This window comes from Mastacembelus armatus, chromosome 22, assembly GCF_900324485.2.
Source record: "Mastacembelus armatus chromosome 22, fMasArm1.2, whole genome shotgun sequence".
Taxonomy (NCBI): Eukaryota; Metazoa; Chordata; class Actinopteri; order Synbranchiformes; family Mastacembelidae; genus Mastacembelus; species Mastacembelus armatus.
This window is the reverse complement of record NC_046654.1, coordinates 12807194-12832585: the sequence shown is the minus strand read 5'-3', so window position 1 is coordinate 12832585 and position 25392 is coordinate 12807194. Positions and strand designations below refer to the sequence as shown.

General features: G+C 40.9%; 1 protein-coding gene across 1 annotated transcript; it reads left to right on the top strand.

The window, feature by feature from the left end:
- Positions 1-15627, top strand: plcb2 (phospholipase C, beta 2). The gene is made up of 32 exons (XM_026302498.1): positions 1-84; positions 434-511; positions 1086-1154; positions 1941-2081; positions 2516-2595; positions 2737-2790; positions 2893-2968; positions 3226-3326; positions 3542-3702; positions 3794-3940; positions 4096-4253; positions 5061-5143; positions 5311-5395; positions 6284-6494; positions 6594-6679; positions 6761-6857; positions 6976-7060; positions 7257-7381; positions 7670-7821; positions 8157-8321; positions 8431-8530; positions 8650-8754; positions 8978-9042; positions 9399-9489; positions 9606-10094; positions 10277-10460; positions 11036-11177; positions 12051-12115; positions 12614-12673; positions 12889-12946; positions 14056-14139; positions 15248-15627. The coding sequence occupies exons 1-32, from the start codon at positions 1-3 to the stop codon at positions 15416-15418; spliced, it is 3852 nt and encodes a 1283-aa protein (XP_026158283.1). The 3' UTR covers positions 15419-15627.
- Positions 15628-25392: the final 9765 nt, after the last annotated feature.

The window sequence follows — 25392 nt, the reverse complement described above, 5'->3', positions numbered from 1 at the left end:
ATGAATAAGAAAAGATTCTTTCTGGATCCTCCAGAGGTCAAAGACTACCTGGTCAAAGGGGAAAGGTTTACCAAGTGGTCAGAGGTGAGTATAAATTTCTGAAATATCAGAACGGAATTATTTAATCACATCTAAAAGTTAATGTTGATATATATGCAGATATATATGCATATCTGTTCATCTGTGCAACTCTGTAAGTATCTTATGTTTTGTTGCCCATTAAATAATACAGATTAGAGAAATCTCAAATGCCGTAAGAGTCATAGAGTTGTATTTGATCATTGATGTTAGTTATCTCTTCCTGAAAATACAGGTAGACCTCTACTTTAATAATCACATTTACCATCAGCACATCACACAGTTTCTTGTCAGAGGTTTAGACTCAGTAAAGGTCCAAAAATGTGTGAAATCTGATTCCCTTGTCTCCATTAAGGACTCCACAAAAACTGCTCCTGTCACCATGAAGATGGATGCGAAAGGTTTTTACGTCTACTGGATCAACCAAAGCAAGGTAATCAGTAGCCTGTCTGTAAAACATCAAACACCCTTACACAATGCTATAATAATAACCCTGACAGATTAAAACATACGAAATATGAAAGGACATGTTTGATTCAGCACATCTAATGCCCATCTGATTATGATCTGCCAAAGCTTTGAGACAATTAAGAGCGGCATTGCATTTCCGGTCCCAGCAGCTTGTAGCTGATACTCACTGATGCTGATATAGGCTCAACATCCTGCTGGGCTCTCCCTCTCTCTCTCTCCCTTTTTTCTCTCTATCCGAGGCACCTGCTGGTTTTCACCACGTCACAAAAACCCATGAAGCCTACATTAACGTGTGCCTCAAGTGTCTTGGCTCAGTCACTGCTGGCTCGCTGTTTTGGATTGTAAAGTGTTTTTGTGCATTTTAAGAGAAGTAGTGTCTCACCTGATGTTTCGAGACAATACATTTAAATAATCTCCACACAAAGAAAGTAAACCTCATACTTTTGCACTTTGATGACTTGTATTTTGATCCATATTTGGACTGATGCCAACATGTTGAATTCACTACTGGAGATGATTCTGTTTCTTGTTTCTAGGAGACAACATTTCTAGATGTTGCTACCATCAGAGACACCAGAACAGGAAAATATGCTAAACTTCCCAAAGTGAGTACATTTTTATTATTAAATGTAGTAACCTTCACTTTGATTTGACATTTAAGTCAAACTTGAGTGTTTATTGTATAAGAATCTCTGCAGGGATGCAAATAGGGTGTCAAGCCCTTAATTTGCCCATTATTATAAAAGGCATTTTTGCATTGCAAAATGTGGCAATGGACACGTGCACCAACGTGACTCCCCCAACTAAAGATAAACACAGATGTACACATACAAAAACAAACATCAACACACACTGAGTCATGACCTGAGATTCCTCTGAGTAAGCCCGTGTGTGTTTTGATTTTTTTTTTTTTTTGAGCTGAAAGGTGACTGTTGTAGTTTCAGTTCTTTTCCACTCCACTCTGGCTTCCACAGAGTACGCAGTACGCAATCGTTGTCATCCCTTACAGAGTGGAAATCTGAACTCTATTTCCCTTAGGGAGCACACGAAGCAGTGCACCATCCCAGATGGGATGCTGTTGGAAGTGCATCTTCCCCTCAGGCCTGAGAAGTTTGGGGAAAGCGGCCACAGTGCTGATATCAACTCTGCACTTCTGAAAGTAGCATAGATGTGTAGGAATAGCATATACAGCATCTGTGTGTGTGTGAGAGAGAGAGTCTCAGTGTGCATATGTTTGCATGTTCTTGTCTGCATATTTGCCTGCAATCTCCAAGACATCCATTCAGTTTCAATGTGATTTTATGCAGAGGATGAAAAACTTTGTAAAAAAATAAAATGGTTCCTTGACAGAAAATAGAATTTCAAACTTCTTCTTTTCTTTCTTTTAACAGCACCCCAAGGTCCGCAATGTGTTCAACATGGATTTCCCAGACAGCAACCATCTCGCCAAAACTCTGACCATCGTGTCGGGTCTAGACACGGTGAATCTCACCTATCATAACTTCTTTGCCGCCAAAGAGAAAGTAACACAGGTAATAAACCAGTGTATACACTGGCTCTCCGTGTTATTGACATTATGTCCTTCCTCTAGTTGTTTACAATCGTCCTTTCCTCACTGATCCCCTCTGATTGTTCAAACACAGTCACAGGTCATTATCCATCAAACAATGAGTCTTTGCCTCGCCCCCAATAAGGCTGCTTCTCTCTCCCTTTTAGTCTTTATTAGATTTTATGACTTCAGTATCTGAATTTAATTAACTGTAATGAAATCAAAATTGTGCTTTGGTCAAACGCATCATGCACTACTCTCATTTCCTGAGGTACTATTATGGTAATGCCCTCTAGTGGTGAGTTTGCATGGATTTAAAGGCCTATATAATGATGTTAGGGTTAATGACATATCAAGCACATTTCCCGTCGACACTGTGTGTAATATTGTTTGTTTTTGGAATTAAATGTACATCAGAACTGGGCAAATGACATCCTTGCAATTGCCTACAATGCTGCCAGAAACAATGCGTGCAGGCAAGTCTTCCTGGAGAAAATGTGAGTGAACATTTTGCCATCTGACACTTTAGCTTGTAGATGCTGAGTGAACACAATACCATTTGACTATATTGTGTATAAAACAGTGTTGTTATTGCAACATAACTACTGGAACATTAACTCTTTGTTTTTTAACCTTAGATACATTCGTATTTCTCTTCAGACCAACAAGGACGGCAAGATCCCAGTGAAAAAGTAGGTTACAGTAAAACCTTCTGAAGGTGTGGGATGGTACACAGTAGTTTGTACAGTACATTTCCATATTTCCTACTCAGTGTTTTGCTGTGTGTTTCTCAGTATTTACAAGATGTTCCCTGCGGACAAGAAGAGGGTGGAAGGTGCCTTAGCTTCAGCACACCTCCCTAAAGGAAAGGTTAGAAATGAAACCTTTTGCTTACTGGAAATGTATTTTAATTTTTTTTTTTTTGCACTGTTTTGGTCACTTATTGTTTACTTGCCCGTGGGTTTGTTTTGATTATTGACTGGTATCTCAGTGAGTAAATATGGTCTTCAGATGTCCTCCTTACTCTAAATGTATAAGGGCAAATGAAATATTTTTGGAAAAGGAAGTGGATTTCCAGCATTTTTGTAATAGTCATCTGATGCTGATATCACGTGTTTACATTTCAGTATGACACCATGAAGCCTGATGTGTTCACTGAGACGGCATTCAGGACTTTTTTGACACATCTCTGTCCTCGGCCTGAGATCTATGAGATCTTCACTTCATAGTGAGTCAACTCTTGTGGGCTTACCCTCCTAATGTCACTGATCTGACTGACCAATCTTTGATTTATCATTGGATTTCCCAAGGTAGACATATTCTCAAATATTCAGGAGACAAGATTCTTCACATATTCTAATTTATCCCAGCCCCATGCATGACTAGTCAGAGCTATCTGGTATGGTTATGTGCAATGCTGTTTTGACTCACTGTGCCTTCCAGCTCCACCAAACCCACCATGACAAAGGAGAATTTCACCAAGTTTCTCAATGAGAAACAAAGGGATTCTCGGCTCAATGAGGAGCTGTTTCCACGTCTGCGACAGGATCAGATCAAGGCCCTGATTGACAAATATGAACCCTGTTCTACTAATTCCAACAGAGGTGAGAATCGGTGATGAAAAGTCATGTCATGCAGTCTATACTTTGTTTTTTTTTTTAAATGCTTCAATATATCCCTTTTGTTCATCTCCAGGTCTGATTTCTCCAGAAGGTCTTATATTTTTCTTGATGGGGCCCGAGACATCTGTTGTCATGCAGGACAGACTAGCTAAGTGCCAGGACATGACCCAACCCATACCCCACTACTTCATCAAGTCCTCTCACAACACATACCTGACAGGTCACATTCACTAGTTTGATTTTAGCATAGATATTCTCTTGTCTACTCACCATTATTCCAAATACTCACATAAACACTGCATTTGCTTGCAGCATTGAGCCTCACTAGGTATATTTGGAGATTTTTCTGAGACTTAGTGCTTTGTCTCCCTGCAGCTGGTCAGTTCTCTGGCGTGTCCTCTCCGGAGATGTACCGCCAGTGTCTGCTGTCTGGATGCCGATGTCTGGAGCTGGACTGCTGGAAGGGAAAACCTCCAGATGAAGAGCCCATCATTACTCACGGCTTCACTATGACAACTGAGATCCTCTTCAAGGTGGTTATGGCATCTCCGTCACTAAGGAGACATACACTAACAGTCAAAAGTTTGGACACATTTTACGATTGAATTGAATGAGAAAGTGTGTCCAAACTTTTGACTGGTACTCACTGGTACTGAGTTTCACATTTTTGCTTCACTGCCTAATATTTTCTCAACCCTTCTTGATTTTGTACACTGTAAAGAACGGGGATGGAAACACTGTTTTTTTTTTTGTTTGTTTGTTTTGTTTTTTAACTTCATGATCAACCCCCACAAGCTCAGTCTGTGTTTGTTTCATTAAAACATTTACATTCACGTGAAATGTCACAATGTATCATGGGTACCATGATAAACCTATAAATTCTCTGATTGCCTTTTATTCAGGTCTGTGTGCACATTAAGAAGCAAAAGAGTGTGAGGTCTTAAAAGTGTACAGTAACACACAAACACACACAAGCAGACAAGTACCCACATCATCCTCTCACACTTCCATTTAAGGGCAGCCAGAGTGCCACAGTCCCGGGGGCCTTTCCACAACACCTCACATCAGTTTACTGTCAGCTGCTAGATGTGACAGGCTTGGAGCCGACTTCAGGGCCTCTGCACAGAGGCAGTCGTTCTGCAGTTTGTCAGGAGGTTTCACATGAAGCCTTGGTCTGTTGGTTTCACATCCGTCTGGGATTTACATGACTTTATTTGTACAAATGTTGTTTGCTGCTTTGTCATCAGCTTGCCAATTGAAACTATTTAATCTTAATGTAATTTAAATAAAATTAGAGTTAAATGAAGAAAAAATACCCATCATTTTGTGATGCTTGACAGGATGTAATTGAGGCCATTGCTGAGAGTGCCTTCAAGACCTCGCAGTACCCTGTTATCCTCTCATTCGAGAACCACGTTGACTCGTAAGAGCTTTCCCATAATGCCATGTAATGCAGTTAACACAATGTAATAATATTCTGATGTTATTATCCCGAATGGGATACTGATGGAACACATTGAGGATGTAATTAAACCCTTCATCCTGGCAGCAATATCATATAGTAACAGGTGTTGCTCTGCTTTGTTACAGTGTCAAACAGCAAGAGAAAATGGCCAACTATTGCAAAACCATATTTGGTGATGCCCTGCTGACAGAACCACTGGAAAAATACCCTGTGAGTACACTGCTGCATCACAGTTCGCTTTCAGAATAACAGACTTCAAGATCAAGTTTATATATGGAGCATTTGTTAAAGTTTCGCTTTGCCTGAGAAATCAGATAAAGGATTATCATGTTATACTGTGTGACTCAGCTGAGTTCTGCCGGTTAATATGAAGGTAATAAATGGCAAAGTTCAAGTTTTATGTTTGTACTGTTTATCTCTGCTAGACATAACCCTGATTGGCTCCTACACCCACCCAAGCAGTATAGATTTATATTAACAGCTGACATTTGTTCCCCTCCTCTCAGCTGGCAGAGAGTTGTGTTTGTTGTGTGGGGGGAGAGACAGCACATGTTTAACTGTGTCCTGGCCATAATGACCATAACAAGGATTTACAAAATGCTAGACTTGAAATGTCCCTGATTCCAGCCTCCAAAGAAGGTTTTGCTCAACCACCAGCCAATAAAGTCAGTAAAACATCTTCACATTGTATTTACCCTGAGACAGGCCATCTCCGTGTCACATGAACTACCTTGAAATTTAGTTCAGACATAGATTCATGGTTCCTGGAGGATGAAACATCTATGAGGTTGTTTTTTGAGTGAAATGTCTCAAAAACTATTGAATGGCTTGTCATTAAAATTTGCACCTGATATTTGGGGCCCTCAGGTGATACAATCTAATGACTTTAGTGAAATGTTAATTTTATTCTAGCACTATCATCAGGTAAAATATCAGTTACCTTGAGTTTATGACCAAACCAACTCTTTCCCATCAGCTTGTATTTAGTGCTAATTAGCAAATGTTAGCATGCTGGTAGCTACATCCCTGAACATGTTCTGTTTTGTCTGTGTTCAAGTTAGCATCAGGCTTCATCTTGTATTTATCTGTAACATCCAGCTGAAGCCAGGTCACCAGATCCCCAGCCCATCTGAGCTCTTGGGCAAGGTCCTCATCAAGAACAAGAAGGGCAGCCATGAAAAGCCGACTCAGGCCAAGAAACCCACAGCAGCCACTGACCATGCCACAACCACAGCCGCACCAACCAGCGATGCAGATGGCACATCCCATGATCCTGCAAACCCAGCACCCAGCACCCACGAGAACCACGGTGGACAAATTAGAAATCAAGCTGAATCAGATTAAAATCCTACTGTAGGCCTGCTTGGTTATTTTTTTTCTTTGCTGACTTTACATTTATATGTTTAAGCTGAGGGGGATGCAGCTGTGGAGGACAATGAGGAGCAAGAGGACACAGAGGAACACGATGAGGAGAAAATGAAGACATCCGATGAGGTAGAGGATGATGATTTTGATGACGTTTTAATTGCTCTACACCACCCAAACAGTTCAAACATCAGTTTATTTCCCCACCAGGGCACAGCTGGACAAGAAGTAACAGCGTATGAGGCAATGTCATCCTTGGTCAACTATATCCAGCCCAACAAATTCATCTCTTTTGACAATGCCAGAAGTATTCAATCATAACCACACAGAACTGACTTAAATACACATACCTTAAAAAAAAATTGCAGGTAAACAAATCAGAACCAGTGTTACGCAATTCTTCCTCACTTTCCTTTCTCCCCTAGAGAAAAACAAGAGTTACGTAATCTCTTCTTTTGTGGAGACCAAAGGGGAGGCAATGATTGCTAAGACTGCTGTTGAATTTGTCGAGTATCCTTTAAGAGTGCTGCAGATGTTTCATTCTCCAAAAAATAGAAACATATGTTCAAGTGGGACCAATATGTTTTAAAATGACACAAAATTAGACCATAATATGCTGCTGTATGTTGACTATGTGTAAGAGTATCCTAGCAGACAGTACAATGTACAATGCATAAAACTTTGCTTCCTAAACTAACCTCCTCAGATACAATAAGAGGCAGATGAGCAGGATTTACCCCAAAGGAACAAGAATGGACTCATCCAATTACAGTCCTCAGCCTTTTTGGAACGTAGGCTGCCAGATGGTGGCGCTCAACTACCAGACAATGGGTAGATGTGAACACCCAATACACTGAGAACCACTTAAAATGCCATAAATCTGTTTAACCACATGAAAGGATGTAACCATCTTCTTCTTTAATCATCATTTCAGTCTGACATGTTTAAACTATTTAGTTTTAAAATCTCATTGCTCTTGCATTTCACCACAGTGGGTCAGTGTTGCACTTCTTTGCAGTTCACAAGTATTCACAGCACCTTGGCATCCCAAATCCTCGCTGCTCGTCCTCACGCTGAAGAGAGGGGGCATGAATGGGCTGTGTGTGTGTCTCTTTTCAGATTTCCCCATGCAGCTGAACATGGCTCTGTTTGAATTCAACGGCAGAACGGGCTACCTACTCAAGCATGATATTATGCGTCGCAGTGACAAGAAGTTTGATCCTTTCTGTGACAGGATTGACACTGTTGTGGCAAGCACACTGACCATAAAGGCAGGTTCACAGAGATTCACAGCCTAGACATTATTGAGCTTCTCTCACTCTTATATCAATCTTATGCAAATTGCTTCATTTATGACATTGTACTGTAAGAAAACTGATGAACAGACAAAAAATGAGAAATTATTACCCTCAGTAGCCTTGTGATGTCTTTGTTTGTTTTTTGTGCAGCCGTGTTTGTAATAACACAAGCTTCCTGTGACCGTCTTGCTATCGGGCAAACTGCATGAGTGAAAACCTGAGCTCTGTTTATATTCACTGTGTTCTGAACGTGAATCCACGAAAAAACATGTGTATCCTTTGTATGTCATCCACTCTTGTCTCGTTAGATCTACTCAGGCCAGTTCCTGTCTGACAAGAATGTGAAAACCGGGGTTGAGGTGGAGGTGATCGGGCTCCCGGGAGACCCCAAGAAGAAATATCGCACCAAGTGGTCGACCACACCTAATGCCATCAACCCAGTGTGGAATGAGGAGCCTTTTGTTTTTGAGAAGGTATACATCAATACACTAAACATGGTCAACATGTTTGCACAGACATGTTTGCAGCAGCCATTATTTTTGCTGCTGTTTATCTTAATATAACTGTTGTTATCATGAATAGATCCTTCTCCCAGAAATGGCTTCTCTAAGACTTGTAGTCCATGAGGAGAATGGTAAATTCCTGGGGCACAGGATCATCCCTCTTGATGCTATCCAATCAGGTCAGTGGAAGAAATACTTCATGCTTCATCTAATCTACATAATTTAAAACATCACTGAGTCATCCAAGGCCTCAGATGCCTTGTTTTTAATTCACAGAGGTTTGTCTTCTACCCTACAGGCTTCCATCACATCTGCCTGCGCAGTGAGAGCAACATGCCGCTCACTCTCCCTGCCCTCTTTGTGTACATCGAGGTCAAGGACTACATCCCTGCTGCCTTCGCAGGTGCTTGGCCTTTCAGTTTGTGTTTTTGGCAAAAGAAAAAAAAAATCTCTGCTGCAACTGAATCCATGTTGCCAGAGTGACAGTCAGGAACAAGGCTCAGTAGATTCAGTGAGGATATGTGAGACTCAGTAACATTTAATTTTTTTTTTATTAAAGATTGTAGCAGATATTAAATAACAAATGACTGTTCTTCTGTACACTGACATATTTGATTCTACCTCAGATTTCACAGATGCCCTATTTAATCCAACAAAGGGCACAGAGAAGACCACAAAGACCCCCAAGGAGGTAACAAACTGACTCAGCCAGGGATGACCTGTCAAAGGATCTTAGTTTATCTTCAAACTGTTAGGGGGTCAGGAGATCAGCTATATATTCAAGATCCAACCCCTTTGGAGCCTCAAAGTGATCATTAAATTTTTAAAATCCACTTTAAAATGTCCTGGGAGCCAATAAAGTGATTTTAAAATTGGAGTAATGTATTCTAGGCTGTTGGACCTAGTTATAAGTGTAGCTGAGGCATCACTTGAAGTTTATCGAGGTTTTGTTGTCCCCAGTTCAGTTATTAAACTGTAACTGCACTAATTAACTTCTTGGAAGACGACCAGGCCTCCTAAATTGTGATGTTCCTTTTCTTTCTGCAGTCATCCTCCGACTATATTTCTCCCTATGAGTTGCCTCTTGCAGCCCCCACCCCCGCAGCCAAAGATAAGGAGAGTGAAGCCACTGTTGCAGGTAATGAAGCGTGTGAAGGGCACACTGTGTTGAGAATGTATTTTTTAAAGGTACTGACACTTTTAGTAGGGCCGAATTGAGAAGCTATAGTTGATCAGTGAACTTTCCACCTTTAGAAACGACCCCACCTGAACCCACTCCGCCTGTCGAGGTCAATGAACAGCCTCTAGCAGAAACTACTGCAGTAGAAGCTAAAGAAGAGGCAGAGAAAACAACAGATACCCCAGAGCCTACAGCAGAGCCATCTGAAACACCTGATACTGCTGTTGCTGAAGATCCAGCACCAGATGCAGGAACGTCTGAAACCGTCCCTGAGGCCACTCCCTCCCCTGAGGAGGCTGCCCCTGAGAAAGAAGAGTCCCCAGAGGCAGAGGCAGCTCCTGAAACCAAAGAGGAACCAGTGAATGACACTAGCACAGACGATAAAGCAGGCACAGAGGAGGCTCCTGAAACCAAAGAGGAACCAGTGAATGACACTAGCACAGATGATAAAGCAGGCACAGAGGAGGCTCCAGCACAGCCTGATGCCGTGGCCGTGCCCTGTCCAGCCCCAACCGAGACTCCAGGATCAGATAACTGCTCTCAGCCGCCAACGTGCAGCGAAGGTAATACTGAAATGCTTCACATACCTGCACTCATCACACTTTCCCTTCAGCCCATACACTGTAGGTAAACATCCCTGAGAAGGAAAACACAGACCAGTTTAGAGGTATTTTCTGCTGCATAGATTTATTATGAATGAACATCCATTGCCGACACAACAAAACCCTGAGTGTTTATGCTGCAGAGCCTTCAACTGTGACTACTGAGGAATTGACACAGCACAAGAGCTATCTGAAGGTCACCAAGCGTCAGGAGAAAGAGATGAAAGAAACAGAGAAGAAGTATCAGAAAAAAGGAGAGGATCTGATTCAGAAATACTCTGACACCTTCAAAGGCATTAAGAAGAAGGTCTCGGTGAAGAAAAAAGAGTAAGATGATTTTTTTTTTCTCTATTTGTTGTCATCCTGTGTTTCAGTCATTTTCAAGCTGAAATATGGATGGAGAAAAAAACTGTTTGACAAAAGAGGGTTGGATAGTGTTGATGGAGGAGGGGTGTGATGTATTCACTGCAGAGTAACAGGACCCATCTGCCCAATTGTTTATGTTTAGTCATTCACCAAACACTATTTTGTAGCAGTGGATTCTGTGGTTTATTAATATTGCCCCACTAATCAAGTTGCTGTTGTTTTGGTCAGAGGTTTTATTTAGAAGCACAGCATTTTTTTTTGTTGTTTTTTTTTTGTTTAGCTGAATCAGAATATTAGAAGATGAAGAGAAAACAAAATGAATATGGGCTGCAGTGCTTTTTGTGCACAGCCTTCCACATTATGCTTTCAGGGTAACACATTTTATTCAAGGTCTAATGAGCATTGCTATATAGGATTTTCTCTTTCAGATGAAATGTACTCTTATTTCTGCACTTGGAGGGCGAGTGGCTGTTAAGCTCAATTCTCTTCTCTGCTCATGTGTCTGGTTGTGTTGTATCTTCTTATGGGTCCTCCAGCGGAGCGGGAAGCACCTCTGACTCCAGTGTGACTACGGAGCGGGTGAAGGAGCAGAAGGAAAAAATGCAGGTCGACCTCCAAGCTCTGTGGACGGATCAGAATGACCAGCAGAAGAAGAAAAAAGAGCAGTTTGCTACAGAGGCTAGTAGTAAAAGCCTTTAAAACCTCACACCAAGATTAACAGCTCATTTTATTTAGAATTAGAAACATGGCTAATCAATATGAATGAATCACATATCTTAATCTAATAATAATGTAACTGTCTTATATAGGCTATTATAAATTGTAAGTAGTTTTTCCAAGTACATTTAGTTTTTTTAGAGTTGTCACTTGGTATTTGGTATTGGGTGGTAAATGATAGAAGAACTAAATTCTCATCTCACTTCTGAAATAAGAACTGAGTGGTAATTTTGCAGAGAGCCTGTACGTCTGATTTAAACAGCAGGAAACAATTGCTGTCTTTTGTTTTTCATTCCATCCAGACGTGAATATTTTTTAAATAGGTAGAAACTCAAGATATGCTCCATGTCCTTGCCCCCAGCTGTCTGTAATACATTATGTATTCACCCCAAAAATAGGATTCATTTCCATGGTTCAGGATGCATTCATGTCTCTCATGAAGCTCCTAATTTTACCGCCTCGCGCTGCGTCGCAGATCACGGGCAAACATCCAGCGCTTTAGACACTCTGTATTGATTATACATCAGACCTAGGTTGCTCAGGCTGCTCTGAATCTGCATAAGACCGTGGGGTCAATCAGGTAATTCTTCACAGGTTTCCACCTCAGAGACAGAGTACTGTAGAAGTCAGCTGATAATTAGCATCTCACATGCAGATCATGGGCCAATTGTACTGGTCAAACCTAAAGGCAGAAGGCTGGACTTCTGTTTGGGTTAAAGAAGAAAGACTTTGATCACAACACATGGACGTTGCTATTTAAAACTCCTCAAGTCTCATTTTCAAGCATCATATCAGCTGTGATTGTGCAATTGCCTTCTTCTTCTATTGTGACAGAGACTGGCCAAACTGTTGGAGCTGGCCACGGAGAGACACAGCAGCGAACTGAAGACCCTGGAGAGGTGTGAGCACACATACATCATGTTTGGAACATGCTGAGTTTATCCAGTCTGTGCCTTGAGATACTGGTGTGTGTGATCTGAGGTGAAACATTTGACATTTTACAAAGATAATACCTTAAATAATGAATGAATCACCTCGATGCAGGGGGTCGTCTAATGTCCTTGGCTGGCCTATGGTGTTCTCTGTGTGTGTGTGTGTGTGTGTGTGTGTGTGTGTGTTATCCCCAGTCCCCAGCTGGCAGATGGTTAGCTCAGGACAACCATTATCCAGCAGGTGTTTAAACAGCAGTAGGGAAATGAAGGCGGCCCTGTCCATCTACCTGTCCAGAGAGACACTATAAGCTAACATTAAGCCTTTCTTTCACTCTAAAGAAAAGGTCACATCAAATACACACAGCCCTGAAATTTGTGCTTCAGGGAGAAAGGTTGTTTATGAGGCCACATTTCATTTCAAGATTTGAAATCAAGCTTACTTTCCATCTTTGTCTTGTTTTGCAGCCAAGCCAAAGAAAATAAGAAGAAAAGCCTCTCAAAATGTCCATCCTCAGATAAAGCAAAGTGAGTTCACAGCGTGACCTCGCCTTCATGTACTTGATGTGTTCCCATTCAGTGCTATTCCTCTCACAGGGTTGACGCTTCTTGTTGAAATATAAAAACACAAATGAGGACACACTTCTCTGCCACATGGCATTGTGCATTTCTATCTTGAGTTGTTGGATTTTTAATATTGAGTATATGAGTGCTAATTACAAATTCTAATTATCTTTCCTTAGGATGAAAAAGGCAATGAGCACAGAACAGCTGGATGAGGCCAGTCAGTCTGATAATGCAGTAAGTATAGAAACTATGAGAAATTATGAGATTTTAAAGGAATAGTTCAACAGTCTGCGGATTACTCACTCACTCGCTTTCTTGTTGATGGTTAGATTGATGAAGAAGATTGATGCTGAGTGAATGTGGTGTCTATATTTGCATCTTCTGACAAGAAAGCAGAATGTCTTTATGTTAAGCTGGCACATATTTAGTGTGCAACTCTATATGTGATTTCAATTTTCTGATTTGACCCTCATTAAGAGAGCAAATAAATGTTATTCCTAACTATTCCTTTAAATAGCAAGTGTCTAAAAATCTGAATAAAACCTGGAAGAAAATCACTTTAAGCATGTAGAAGTGATTTTTACACACATGCACGCACACACACGCGCACACACACACACACACACACACACACACACACACACACACACACACACAGACACACACACGTGAGCATGCACATTCATTCAGCTGCAGACCACCCACATAGACAAACACACACACCCTGTTGTCCAGTGCAGTGAGCCCTGACCATAGGCCAGGCTTGTCCATTACTCAGAAGCTGTTTACAGGGAGCGGGCCGACCCATGTGTGGTCGATGAGTCACTGAGCTCTGTTGCCTCATCAAGATTCAGACCTGTTGTATTTGGACTCTGACTCATTTCGCTCCTTTCTTATCGACTCTGTATGGATGGCTGCAAACCCCTCAGCATCCCTGCACACGTTAGGCTCACACAGCAGCTCAGTTTGATCTACTTAATCAGCATTTGCCCATTAATTACTGCAAACTTGTATAACCCAATTGCTTTTTTAATCAGTGCAGTCTTAGTATTGAACACGATAATGCTGTGTAATGAGGGCTGTGTAACCAAACTGGACAAGTCCAACCTGTTGTGACTTAACCGTATTGATCCTCTCGCTCAGGTTGCCTCCCATGGGTGCATTCCTTCTCACATGTACACACACATACACTCAGAGAGAGAAACATGAGCAGGAGAAGTGCAAACAGTCTTTATCACGGACTTGATACCAAATGCACACACATGTGCGCACAGTCTAACCACAGATCAATAGTGTTTTTCAGTGGTGACATGTTCTGTTGTAACTTTATTGTATTGTTACAGTCTGCAGATTACAGCCCACAGCAAGCGGCTCTCATGAAGAAACAGGCTGCTACACTGGAAGAAATCAAGAACCTGACCAATCAGGTACACACACTGACCACACTGACTCCAGTTGTTTTTGTCACATTAGACTTGGATTCACTGTTTTACAGCTGTTTTCTCATATAAGCTAAAAGTCACTTTTGCACATTATTGCTCGGGTTTCCATTGATCAACACTGCAAACTCTTTTGGTTTCTTAACCATCAGAAGGTACTACATGAGCAGGGATGTTTCAAACCATAGCATCCATTCACTGTCTGATTTTTTTTTTAAAAAAGAGCTGTGTCTGTGAATGATGGGACATTGCTGTGTTTTTACACACAGAGTGAAAATCTGTCTGAATGCAGTCTTATACTCTTTTGTCAAAGAACAGCCTTAATTGAAACCCAGGTCTTAACACTCATATGTAAAGGCCTTTCTCGTGGTGTCTCTTTTTATCCCCCCTATAGAAACTCTCATATGGCAGGTGTTTCATCATAATCCCCCAAGTGACTAAAATGTAAATGTATATATGCACATATCTGCAATTCAAACTATGCCACAAGCAAAACCCAGTTTTGCAAATACATTGGTAATCCTAGCCATCTGTCCATCTGTCCATTCAGTGTTTATACGTAATGCTGCGGTGTGACACATCCAGTTTAGGCGACTGAGAAAGTACAGAGCAAGCTCCCACCGCTGTAAGTGATGTCAGAGCACTTTTATGACAATGCTTTGCTTTGAATCGGTGAAATCTTGGTGGTTGGTGTTGAGAAAAGAGGTGTTAGATAGTTTAGACATTGACGTGTGAATGCCAGATGGATAGTGTGTTTTTATGTTTCACCAGTAGTATTAGATTACGAATACAGTTTTTGATATTGTGAGAAGTGGGAGAAATTTAAGCGAGGCTGAAATAAACAAAGGGACAATTGAGGACATGTACGTATGTGCTGGATCCTACCTGACTCTTTTCACTAAAACAGGCACACTGCCAATTAAATATCCTGCAGTTTAAAATCAACCCTTGGTTTTTGCATACGCCAGTACAGAACTCAATTCTTTAAAGATTATGATGAGTGCCTGGTGGAGAAAAGAAGAAACTATAAAAATGTTAATGTGTCATTTCAGAAAGTCTGTAACCTCTGACTAACCTTTAGCCCCTGTGTCTGCAGCTCAATCAGGAGGCTCTGAAGGAGCATGAGCAGAAACTGAGGACTCTGCCAGCGGAGGTGAAGGAGGCTGTTAATGTCTGTGTGGGGGCTCACTTCCCCGAGCTGGTCGATCAGGCTGGAGACAATAAGGTGGAGGGAGTGGGCATGTACGGTGATGTCTTTTTAGGTTAAACCAAAACCTCATCCTAACTTATTAAAAAAATGTTTTCGCAATCTTCTATCTTCTTTCAGTTTTTAAATAACCTACAGTCTGAGCAGGCCAACAACAATGAAATAATAGATTATTCAATTAGGAATTTAAATTTAGAAGTGCTATTTATAGAGAGAGTATTCTTTAGGGACTTTTACTGCATAATGAATGTGCTGTAGACCAAACATTAGATGATTTGTGAATGATGTCTCTTTATTCCAGGAGCTTTTCACAAGTAGAACGCACCCTCAGTGGGGTTATGCACCAACAAATATCTTCCAGATGAATCTTTTGTTTGCTACTCATAAGCTCCTTTCTGTTAATGAGCTCAAGATTAGGAATAAATGTAGCAGCAACAGACTGAAATCCACACGAATCCATCTGTCACACTTCAATACTGCTTGATTTTCCTTGTGTGGTGCAAGTCACAGTAAAACTCAGTAATAGGTGTGTTGTTATCACAAAGAAACAGTGTTCCTATGAAGCCATTACACACAGACACTCAAAACACACAGCGTCAATCAGTAAATGCTCCCTGTGCAGAAAGAATATCTGTTAATTTTACTTGTGATCAGCTCTTAATAAACTTTAAATTACACTGTACATGGATGTGTGTTTGTGTTTACCTTTCAAATGTATTTTCTCTAAGTACCTTCAGTTGCATGTTAGTTTTTGTAGCCCATGATCTGATTTTTAGCATATTTTTCATATAAGATTTACATGGAATAAATAGAGAGCGCAGCATACATGCTTATTTAAAAAGATATTATTTACATTAATAATAAAAACGGAAGGCAGGAGTAGCACAGTCCATTTTATCCATCCTTTTATGGTGTATTAAATGACAGGCACCAGAACAATCTGTCATATCAATGAGAGGCACTTAATTCCTTCATGCTTTCACACCCATGCATGCATTTATTAATGAACACAGCTTTTCTCTGTCTGACTCACCATGCAAAGCAATCTGTCCGTTTCTCCTCTTTCCTTTTCGGTGTGACACCCTTCTTCTCAATCAAATGACACAAGTGACATTTAAAAGTGGTGGATCTGGACAAACCACGTCTGGGAGACACAGCTTGTGCCTGAGAGTCCCGCCACCTCATGCACAACACAGATGAACTGCGAGCTTTACAGTGTGAAACCAGTCAGCCCTGAATCACTGGCCGGATAATCTTGCATAAGATGAAACCAGCTCTGCCTTAGACCAGCTGGAGAGGGATGGCCTGACCAAGATCTATAACCACAAGGCAAAACTTGGCTGCTCACTAACACTAAACAGAAAGCTGGAGGAAGAAAGGAAGGAAGTGTTTCCAATCCCTCACACTCACACACAATTACAGACTAGGCACTGAGGCAGATGTTCAGATGGAAAGGGTAAAAGGTTGGCTAAAGTGAAAGTTGCTTTTAAAGAGAAAACCAAAGCAAAAATCTTATTTTACATGTACATATTATTTTCATTGTAGTTATAATGCTTTTCATCTTAAATATAAAATTACATATTTTAGCTGGTATTACATAAATTTCATCTCACCATGGAAACATTTATTTTGAGAATTTTTAACAATTGAAAAGGAGGCAAACAGTTAACACTAGCCATTAGTCCAATCTTACCAAATCTTGGCAGTGACAGAGAAGACAGCAGCTTTTCTCTTTTGCAGTCTGTGCTCAGTCAATCTATTTTAATCCAACAAAACCAACTGAGGAACAAACCCTGCAAATCTAAGACTCAATTCAACACAATGTTCGAGTATAATCTGCAAAGTGCAATGTTAAAATAATGTAGAACAAAAATACTATATTATTGGCCAGATGCGCACAACAAAAATATCTTTTGAATTCTTCTTGTTTCTACCTGTAAGAGGAAACGGACATGACCCACAGAAGGTGGGAGTCATGCTCTGTAGTCTATCTTGGCTTGAAATGGATGCCATCCTGGATGAATATGAAGCACCCACACCACCTACATACACACCACCTGCTGAGGCTGCACTGTCACAGCCTGCGTGCATGCTTGTGTGTGTGTGTGTGTGTGTGTGTGTGTGTGTGTGTGTGTGTGTGTGTGTGTGCGTGCGTGCATGTGTGTGTGTGTGTTGGATCTTTCTGTGGGCTGCATACTGTATTTGTACTGCCTTTAAAATGGTAAAAGCCAAGGCCAAGACGAGAAATTAAAGCACTGGTTCCTTTGCATGATTTATTGCAATCACCATGTTGCAAGAAGTTTTTTTATTGGAACACCTTACAAAATTCAATTAAATTCGGGCTTATGGCACAGGATTAGCAGCCTAATGTATATTCAAGGAGACTCATCTCCCTGCACTCAGTCACCCTCTCCTCCTACATTTCATGTAAGTGCTAAGGGCCTGTGAGAGGCACCTCCACCTTCTCAGTGATGCAAATGTGAACTTCCTACGTGTGTTGAGGATACGGTGCTCACATTACACACACACACACACAGACACACACACAGACACACACATAGACACACACATAGACACCCACACAGACACCCACACAGACACCCACATTCTGTGAGCCAGCACCAGACAGCACTCTTATGGCTACTTGAATTCTGATTTTCTCATGTTCCTCAGGCAGTTTAGAGCTAAAGTCCATGTCATCATGCCCTGGTCGGGTGATTTATTCTGCTCTTGCTCTGTACCATTTGCCTGGTATATCTCCATTACAAGCCCAACCTCTCTGGGGTAAGAGCATCTGACATGAGCTGCAAATGACTGTGCATAATGACCTACACGAGCTACTTGTTTCTGCAGTGGTAATAAGTTCACAATATCATTAAATTTTCCTAAATGACGTCAATGGAGTCAAACAAGTTCAGTGATTGAAATTTAGGACAAAAAAAAAAAAACTGATTTAAGAGTTTGAATTAAAATCATCATCATTTGCACATATGTTTTGAATGTATTTGTGTTTGTTGTGGTCCTTTCATGAAAGAAGGTTTCAAGTAACAAAATCATGTCAGTACATACAAGCTTTGAACTGAATTTTAAAGATGCAATATGTAAAATGTAAAAGATTTAGCATAATCTAGTGGCAAGATTGCAGAAGAATGAGGGATGAATCTTTAAAACAAAACGTGATTCCCTGTCTAGAGCCAGTGTTTGCTTTGTTTGTTCTGGGCTACTGTAGAAACATGGCAGTGCATCATGGCTGCCTCTTTGACAGGAGACCCACTCCCTTTTTAGATTTAAAAGGCTCATCCTGAGAAAATACAGCAGTTGCTAATAAATTGCTCTACAAATGACATATTGAATGTTTAGCTTTAAAAGTTAATATGTCCCTGTTCATAAGAAAACAGCTATCTGGCACCAGGCTGCATGTACATCATTCTGCAGAGTGGTAAAGAAGCAAGAAACACAGATTTACAGAGTGTTATTTTAAATGAAAAGCTTCAAAACCCTTTATGCTGTTGCCCAAACAACCTTTCTATTCTTGAGACCATGCACCCAGTGGCTTTTTCAATGGGGCAGCAGGTGACAGATGCACGGCGGGTGTGAAAAAGGTCATGCACTTAAGCTAGGTGAGTTACCATGTGGCTCCTTTCAAACAGTCATAGCACGAATCCTGCCCCAGTCCTATTCATATTGCCTCAGGTTCCTGGATTCTTTAGGAACTTTCCTGGACTGCCATTCCTGATCCAGCCACAACCCAGCAGTTTCACTTACTCCCACCTCCCACCCCAGTTACATACATCTTCCCACATTCAGTCCAATCAGTATTTATGCTTAATGCTGTTCTTATGCATACTTACTCAGAGGTAACTTTAGTGTATACTGTGTGTCTCTATCAAAAGAGTCACAGAAACCAGTATTAGCAGTTAGAAGGTGAATGCTGAACAATGTGAGTGGCAGCGCATGTGTGGCAACAAATGGGCAGCCAAGGGCCTCAGGTCCATTAGTTTGTTTATGAACTAAGACTGCAGAGTGTTGCTATTTACAGGGCTTTTGTGTCTTTGGGTGAGGTTTGACTGATATAGTTTTCCTCTGGTGCTGCCATCTGTCACATTTAAATTCACTATATTAAAAGACAGAGTTGTTCAGAATGAAATATCAATAAAATCATGATCACAAAACAAAAAAAGTTTTTCTTTTTAACCCAACGTCCATGAAGTGATGGACTGAGGACATGCGATGGAGTCAAGCTATCATGTGGAATGAAACCTGGCGTCTGATATTGTCTGAAAGCCTCCAGGTGCTCTTTTCCCATTTCCTCTTCCGATCTGGCCAAACCTGCCGTTTGATGCTGCATCTCTTGTGGATGTGACTGTGTGGCAGACCTTTACTCCAGGTGCAGCTGAGTGTTACCCATCTCCGCACAATGTGGCCATCAAACAAATACATGTGTTATCCATCTGTACAATTTATTGAGCTGTCAGTGGGGAGTGGGTCTGCAAGGCCACAAATGGGGTCTGTCAGTTGGGAGATGGAGAGGGAGCTCTCTGGCTCTCCTCATTGCAGGGAAAGAATCTCCATCAGACCTGATAGATTAGGGTGGGGGTACAGGTGGCTCATAGGAAACAGCACCCAGGATCAGCGTGGCAAAAGGTGTTGGTGACACAGACTCAAGCACTCTTGTTCAACAGAACAGAATGCTATATTTTGTGTTTTCAGATGTCAAGAAACTTAGTGTTGCAAGCCTGCTTGCAGGAAAACAACGAGGATCTAAACCAGTTTTGTAATTAAACCAGACAGATTTTTAACCCAGCAGGGTCTACTGCAGTCAGAGAAGGTCATATTTTGCCTGATGAAGAGCTTCTTGACAAGAAAACTAAAAGTCTCCAGCCACACTGATGACTCTGATGGTGTACTAAATGATAAATGCTCTTGTCAGCGTGCTAACAGGTTTCCAGTGACTAGTGATAGCATATAGACTGCAACCAATAACAAAACTTAAAAGTCATCCTCTCAGCATTTAAAGAGAAATTCCTCCAGTGTGTAACTCCCCATAAAACCATCATTTGAACATAGTTTCATCATTATTCGTTCTGCAAATATTTTATCATAAACTAAATGACCAAACTGAAAATGTAGCCAGATGAAAACTTTGGGGATCATTAAATTTGCTGCTGTGTCAATCATCTCTAACATCAGTTAAGGCTTTTTGCTGAAGCCAAACTTTGAGACATCATAGATTTCTGCAGTGCGGCTTTTCCTCTTCAACTGTTGCCATCCTGCCATGGTCGTGGCAATAGAACACAGACCGGTCGCCCCGCAGGTGCTAATTCTCTGTTGTCCAAAATGTCTAAAACTGAGAACTGATATTATAGCCCTTAATCCCACGGCTGAAGGAACAGCCTACTGTTTACCATCTGGCTGTGGCAGCCTGGCAGGCCTGAGTCAGGGGGATAATTGAGGAGAGCGGAGGGAGCAGAGGCGCTGAGGGGGCTGCCTCATGGTCAATAACATATCAGTGGCCTTTGTGATTGACAGCTCCTGGTGTGCTGTCAGGGGCTTCAGATTCAACCCTTTAACTCCATATACATTAATTGTCTATTCAGTCAGCGCTGCCTCGCTATGCTCAGTTTATTTTGCTGTTTGTCTTCAGTCTCATCACAGAAATACAAAAATATAATAAACTTTAACCCAGTTATCAACTGAAAACAAGAGCAAAGTGACTTTCGTTGAGGACAGAAGTTCATGTATAGATTCTGCTCTTTAACATGCTGTTTGTTTTCTGCTATAGGACAAGCACAGTGACCTCGCCTCAACCTTACTGATGACACAGACACACCATGGATACACAGTGACAGCAGACCAGCTGCTGCCTCTTTCCTGGAAAGGACGGCTTGTGAAATCTCCATTCTATGACTGCTGTGTCCTTGTATCAAATCAAAAAAGCATTAGAGGAACAGACCAGACACACAGCCACAAGATTGTTCTTGCCAAATAAGAATTCAGCAATTTAGTGGTTTTGTCCCTGCAGGAGTTGTTATCCCCCACTGCTCAAATGACAGATCTACCTGTGCTAGGATGTTACATAACTGTGAGAGAACAGAAGTTTTTGATATTTGAACACAAGGCAGGAAGAAGACATCTTAAAATAGGTCTGTAATAACAAAGACATATTCTAGGAAGGTGACATCTTCCCAGGTTAGACATTATAACTTGATTAAGTTAATTGTCCCTTAGCTGACAATTTTTATCTCATATCAAATTTGTGCAAGGAATGGAAAACAAAGGTCATGACAAGACGCATCCTGTTTTTCACAGTGAAAGGCAGGTGATAGACAAAACCCTGTCAGTCTCAGGTGTGCTCAATTAACAGGGAGGCCATGAAGAAGTCCATGGAGGCTGAGGGCATGTTGAGTCACGGGTAAGACAGCATTTTTAGTTACAATGAAAAGGCCTTGTTGAAGACGGACCTGAATCAAGTCGCGTGCTAATTGCTCACAGGCTAATTTAGTCCCAGGTGTTACTGGCCAAGAGGAGTTACCAGGGGAGTTTAGCACTGGTGTTTTGTTTCCATTTACAAGTTTTGTTCAAAGAACCTTGAGAGATGTGTTGATTTTGTGACCCTGAAAGTACATTCTCCCCCATGACTAATTAAGACATTTAGGTCTGGGGATAACACCTCAACTTGACACGAGCTTTAATTCCTAATCAGGCATTCAAAGTGGCTGCTGCCTGGGTCAGGCATGCAATGAATGGGAGATCAGGTATTTATCATGACATCTCTGCTTTATTGCATATATCTGTCCAATTAGCATGTCTCATGATACCAACTCATTCACATTCTGAATTTTTCATCCACATTTCATTCATTTCTGCTCAGTCCATTTTTTTTTTTTTACTGGAAAGTAGAGTGGTTTTCTGTCATGCATAGAGGTGCACTGATAATGACAATACAATAGACTGCCATTACTGTAAGAATTAACTGATCACTGATCTATTTAAATATCCAGTCCTGGGTGTGAAAATATCATTCACAGAGTTAGAAAGAAAATCACCCTAATTGTGCTGTGCACTGAATGCTCTGCGGTGTTTGTTTGTATGCTACCAGCAGTTATAGGAAGTTATTCAGACATGGAGTCATTCTGTATGTCATGAGCTAAAAAAAAGAGGATTAAATAAGAAGTACATTAACAGCCATCACACTGAGAACCATGGAACTAGATAGTCTATTAATCCTGGATTCTGCAGTCCCTAGCAGAAAACGCCACCCCATATACGAGCAGTGGCCAAAAGTCTTGGGGCCAACACAATAACTCAAGCACAGCTCACTGCTTGCCTGGGAGGATCTGGCAGTTCAGGCAGCTGAGATCTATTTCTGGATGAACTGTCCTCTGACAAAACTGCCAAAGTCTTAAAGTGGAATACCTGATAAGAAGCTGTATGGGGAGTTATCAAACTCAACATTAATTATCTGTTTCATCAGTTTTATCCTGGAGGTGGCCTCCTCCTTGTTAAATATTTACCCTCCAATTAATACTACAACACTAAGCTCATGCTGGAGTTATTTCTAAGTATTTTTCTGCATGGATTTACTCAAATCTGTGTATGATACTGGAGTCTAGTTGCATCGATTCAAGGGCATCTTTTTTTTTTTAATTGAATCTCCAGCCGTATAATGACAGTGAGCTCAGTTTACTCTTGTCTGGATGTCAAGACTGGTCCAAAAGCTGATGAATTGCCATTACATTTTGCAGGCATTCATAGTACCAAGTTCCAGTGACCCATGTTGATTGTAGACATGTGGCACTGTTTATCATGCAACAGTTTAAGGTAAGAGATCGTAATGTTTAACTTCACAAATTTCTCCAACATGCATGGAGCACAATATAAGTACAACCTCGCAGACCAGCAGCATGGCTTTTAACTCATTTTGGTTTAACCACATGTAGAGCTCATTGTTCTCACAAACCTGCTTCTATTAGTAATTCAGTTTTATAATTTGGATTGACTTTTCAATTTTATAATATATAGTCTATATATTACATTGCACGGTGTATGCGTGGTTAGCACTGTTGCCTCACAGCAAGAAGGTCGTGGGTTTGCAACCAGGCCTTTCTGTGTGGAGTTTGCATGTTCTCCCTGAGCTTGTGTGGGTTTTCTCCAGGTACTCTGGTTTTCTCCCACAGTCCAAAAACATGTATGTCAGGTTGATTGGTGACTCTAAATTGCCCATAGGAGTGAGTGTGAGTGTGTGAGGTTGTTTGTCTTTGTGTGTCTCTATGTGGCCCTGTGATGGACTGGTGACCCCAAAGAGAGCTGGGATAGGGTCCAGCAGATCCTTGTGACTCTGGTTAAAGGAATAAGCAGGTATAGATAATGGATGGATGGATCGTCTATATGCGTTATATATGCTTAAATCCTGAGGCCACAACACACCTAAATCCAGGCATTGTGAAATTAAATCTAGGCATCTATATGCATCTATATGCATCCTATTTAAACTTATTGGGATGCTGCCATGATATGACCTTGCTGTAAAAAGATATGGCAAAGATATGACTTTATGATGAAAAAATATGTGTGTATAAAAACAGAATAGAAAAACACCAAGAGTGAAGTGTCAGTGATGAGTTTCCTCCATGGTGCTGTATAAATGATCCACTGAGGGTTTGATAAAGCCGAGTAGTAAACAGTGAGCAGGGCAAAACCCCAGCAATGTTTTTCTCACCTCCACCATTTGGCACAGTTTTAGTCCTGCTGAGATTTATATTAAGCAATTAAAATTAAATTCTGGACTTGTGGAGGAGGTGCACCTGCATAAAAGGGCCCTTGCAACTTTTTATACAGAAGTCGGTAATAGTGATATGTGTAGCAAACTCAAAGAATTATCTTTGAAAACCTGTAAGAAAAATGGAGAAATAAAAAAATGAATGAGTCATTTAATTTATGCAGAAAATACAAAACCTGTTCACTTATCAAGGCTGAATAATAGATTTACACTGTAAGCAGTTATAGTTAGAGGCGCAGTTCACAAACACACAGCTATTTGACATTTATTTTCAGTGTTACTTCAGAAAGCAACCAGTAGTCAAGGTTATATCCCCATACAAGCTGCAAACATGATTAAAGGGATCCAAGTCAGTGAGAGGACTGGTTTGTTTGACAATGAGCAGTCTCATCATATCAGCTGGCCACTGTCTTTACTTTTATCTTTAATTTAAAAGGCTTAAACAAACAAGATTTTTATTTTTTAAGTCGGTTTTCTTGAGTTCTTTGGATGCGAGATGCAAACAAAACCTCCAGTTAAAGCACAATAGAGTATTATAATTTCAATTTTCTGTACTGTATTATGTTTTCTGGATGAAACCAACAGAAACACAGGGTGGATGGTAAATATTTGTTTTCCTCCTTCCATTTGAAGTTAGCTCTCCAAACCTGACTTCAGTCCTCTCTCCGATTTGTGGTTAAAGTCCTGATAACAATATGTGAATGTGGATGTGAAGATAATACAATATTCACAGATTTTTGCAAAATGCTGAATTATCTTTTTCTAATTTTGACTTATTTATCAGCAGCAGAAATGTTATTTTGCATCAAAGAAAAATAAAAACTGGTGCATTTAAGTTAACCTCACAGACCTTACATGAAAAACACTGGCCATGTTTTTCTCCTTGAGTAATTATTCTGTTCAAATAGCATATATTTCTCTCCAGGCAGAGTGCTTGGGCTGAATGGATGCTGCCACTGAATAATGGTCCTTAGACGTTTGTTTCCTAGGCAACGTGGGGAGGGCATGTAGAGAGAGGGGTATAAAAACACTGGCAGCTCCTCTCTGAGTCTTACTCTGAGGTAAATGCACTCCACTGTCAACACAGACAGTCTCTGAGAACTTGCCACATACTGTCTCTCTGTTTCTCCTCCTCTTTTCACGGCTCACTCCAAGGCTCGGCTCCACAGGTAGCCGTTCAAGAATGATGCGACCTAAAGATTTACGCCAGGGATCTGGCACCAAGACCTTCCTTGAGGCTATGCATGGTGGTAAA

Bases quoted from the DNA above. Each gene is read 5' to 3' on its own strand.
- plcb2 (XM_026302498.1), top strand. From the start codon at position 1: ATGAATAAGAAAAGATTCTTTCTGGATCCTCCAGAGGTCAAAGACTAC. The intron at 2,596-2,736 runs GTGAGTGAACAT...TTTTAACCTTAG, and splicing joins CAAGTCTTCCTGGAGAAAAT to ATACATTCGTATTTCTCTTC. The intron at 9,490-9,605 runs GTAATGAAGCGT...TTCCACCTTTAG, and splicing joins GAGTGAAGCCACTGTTGCAG to AAACGACCCCACCTGAACCC.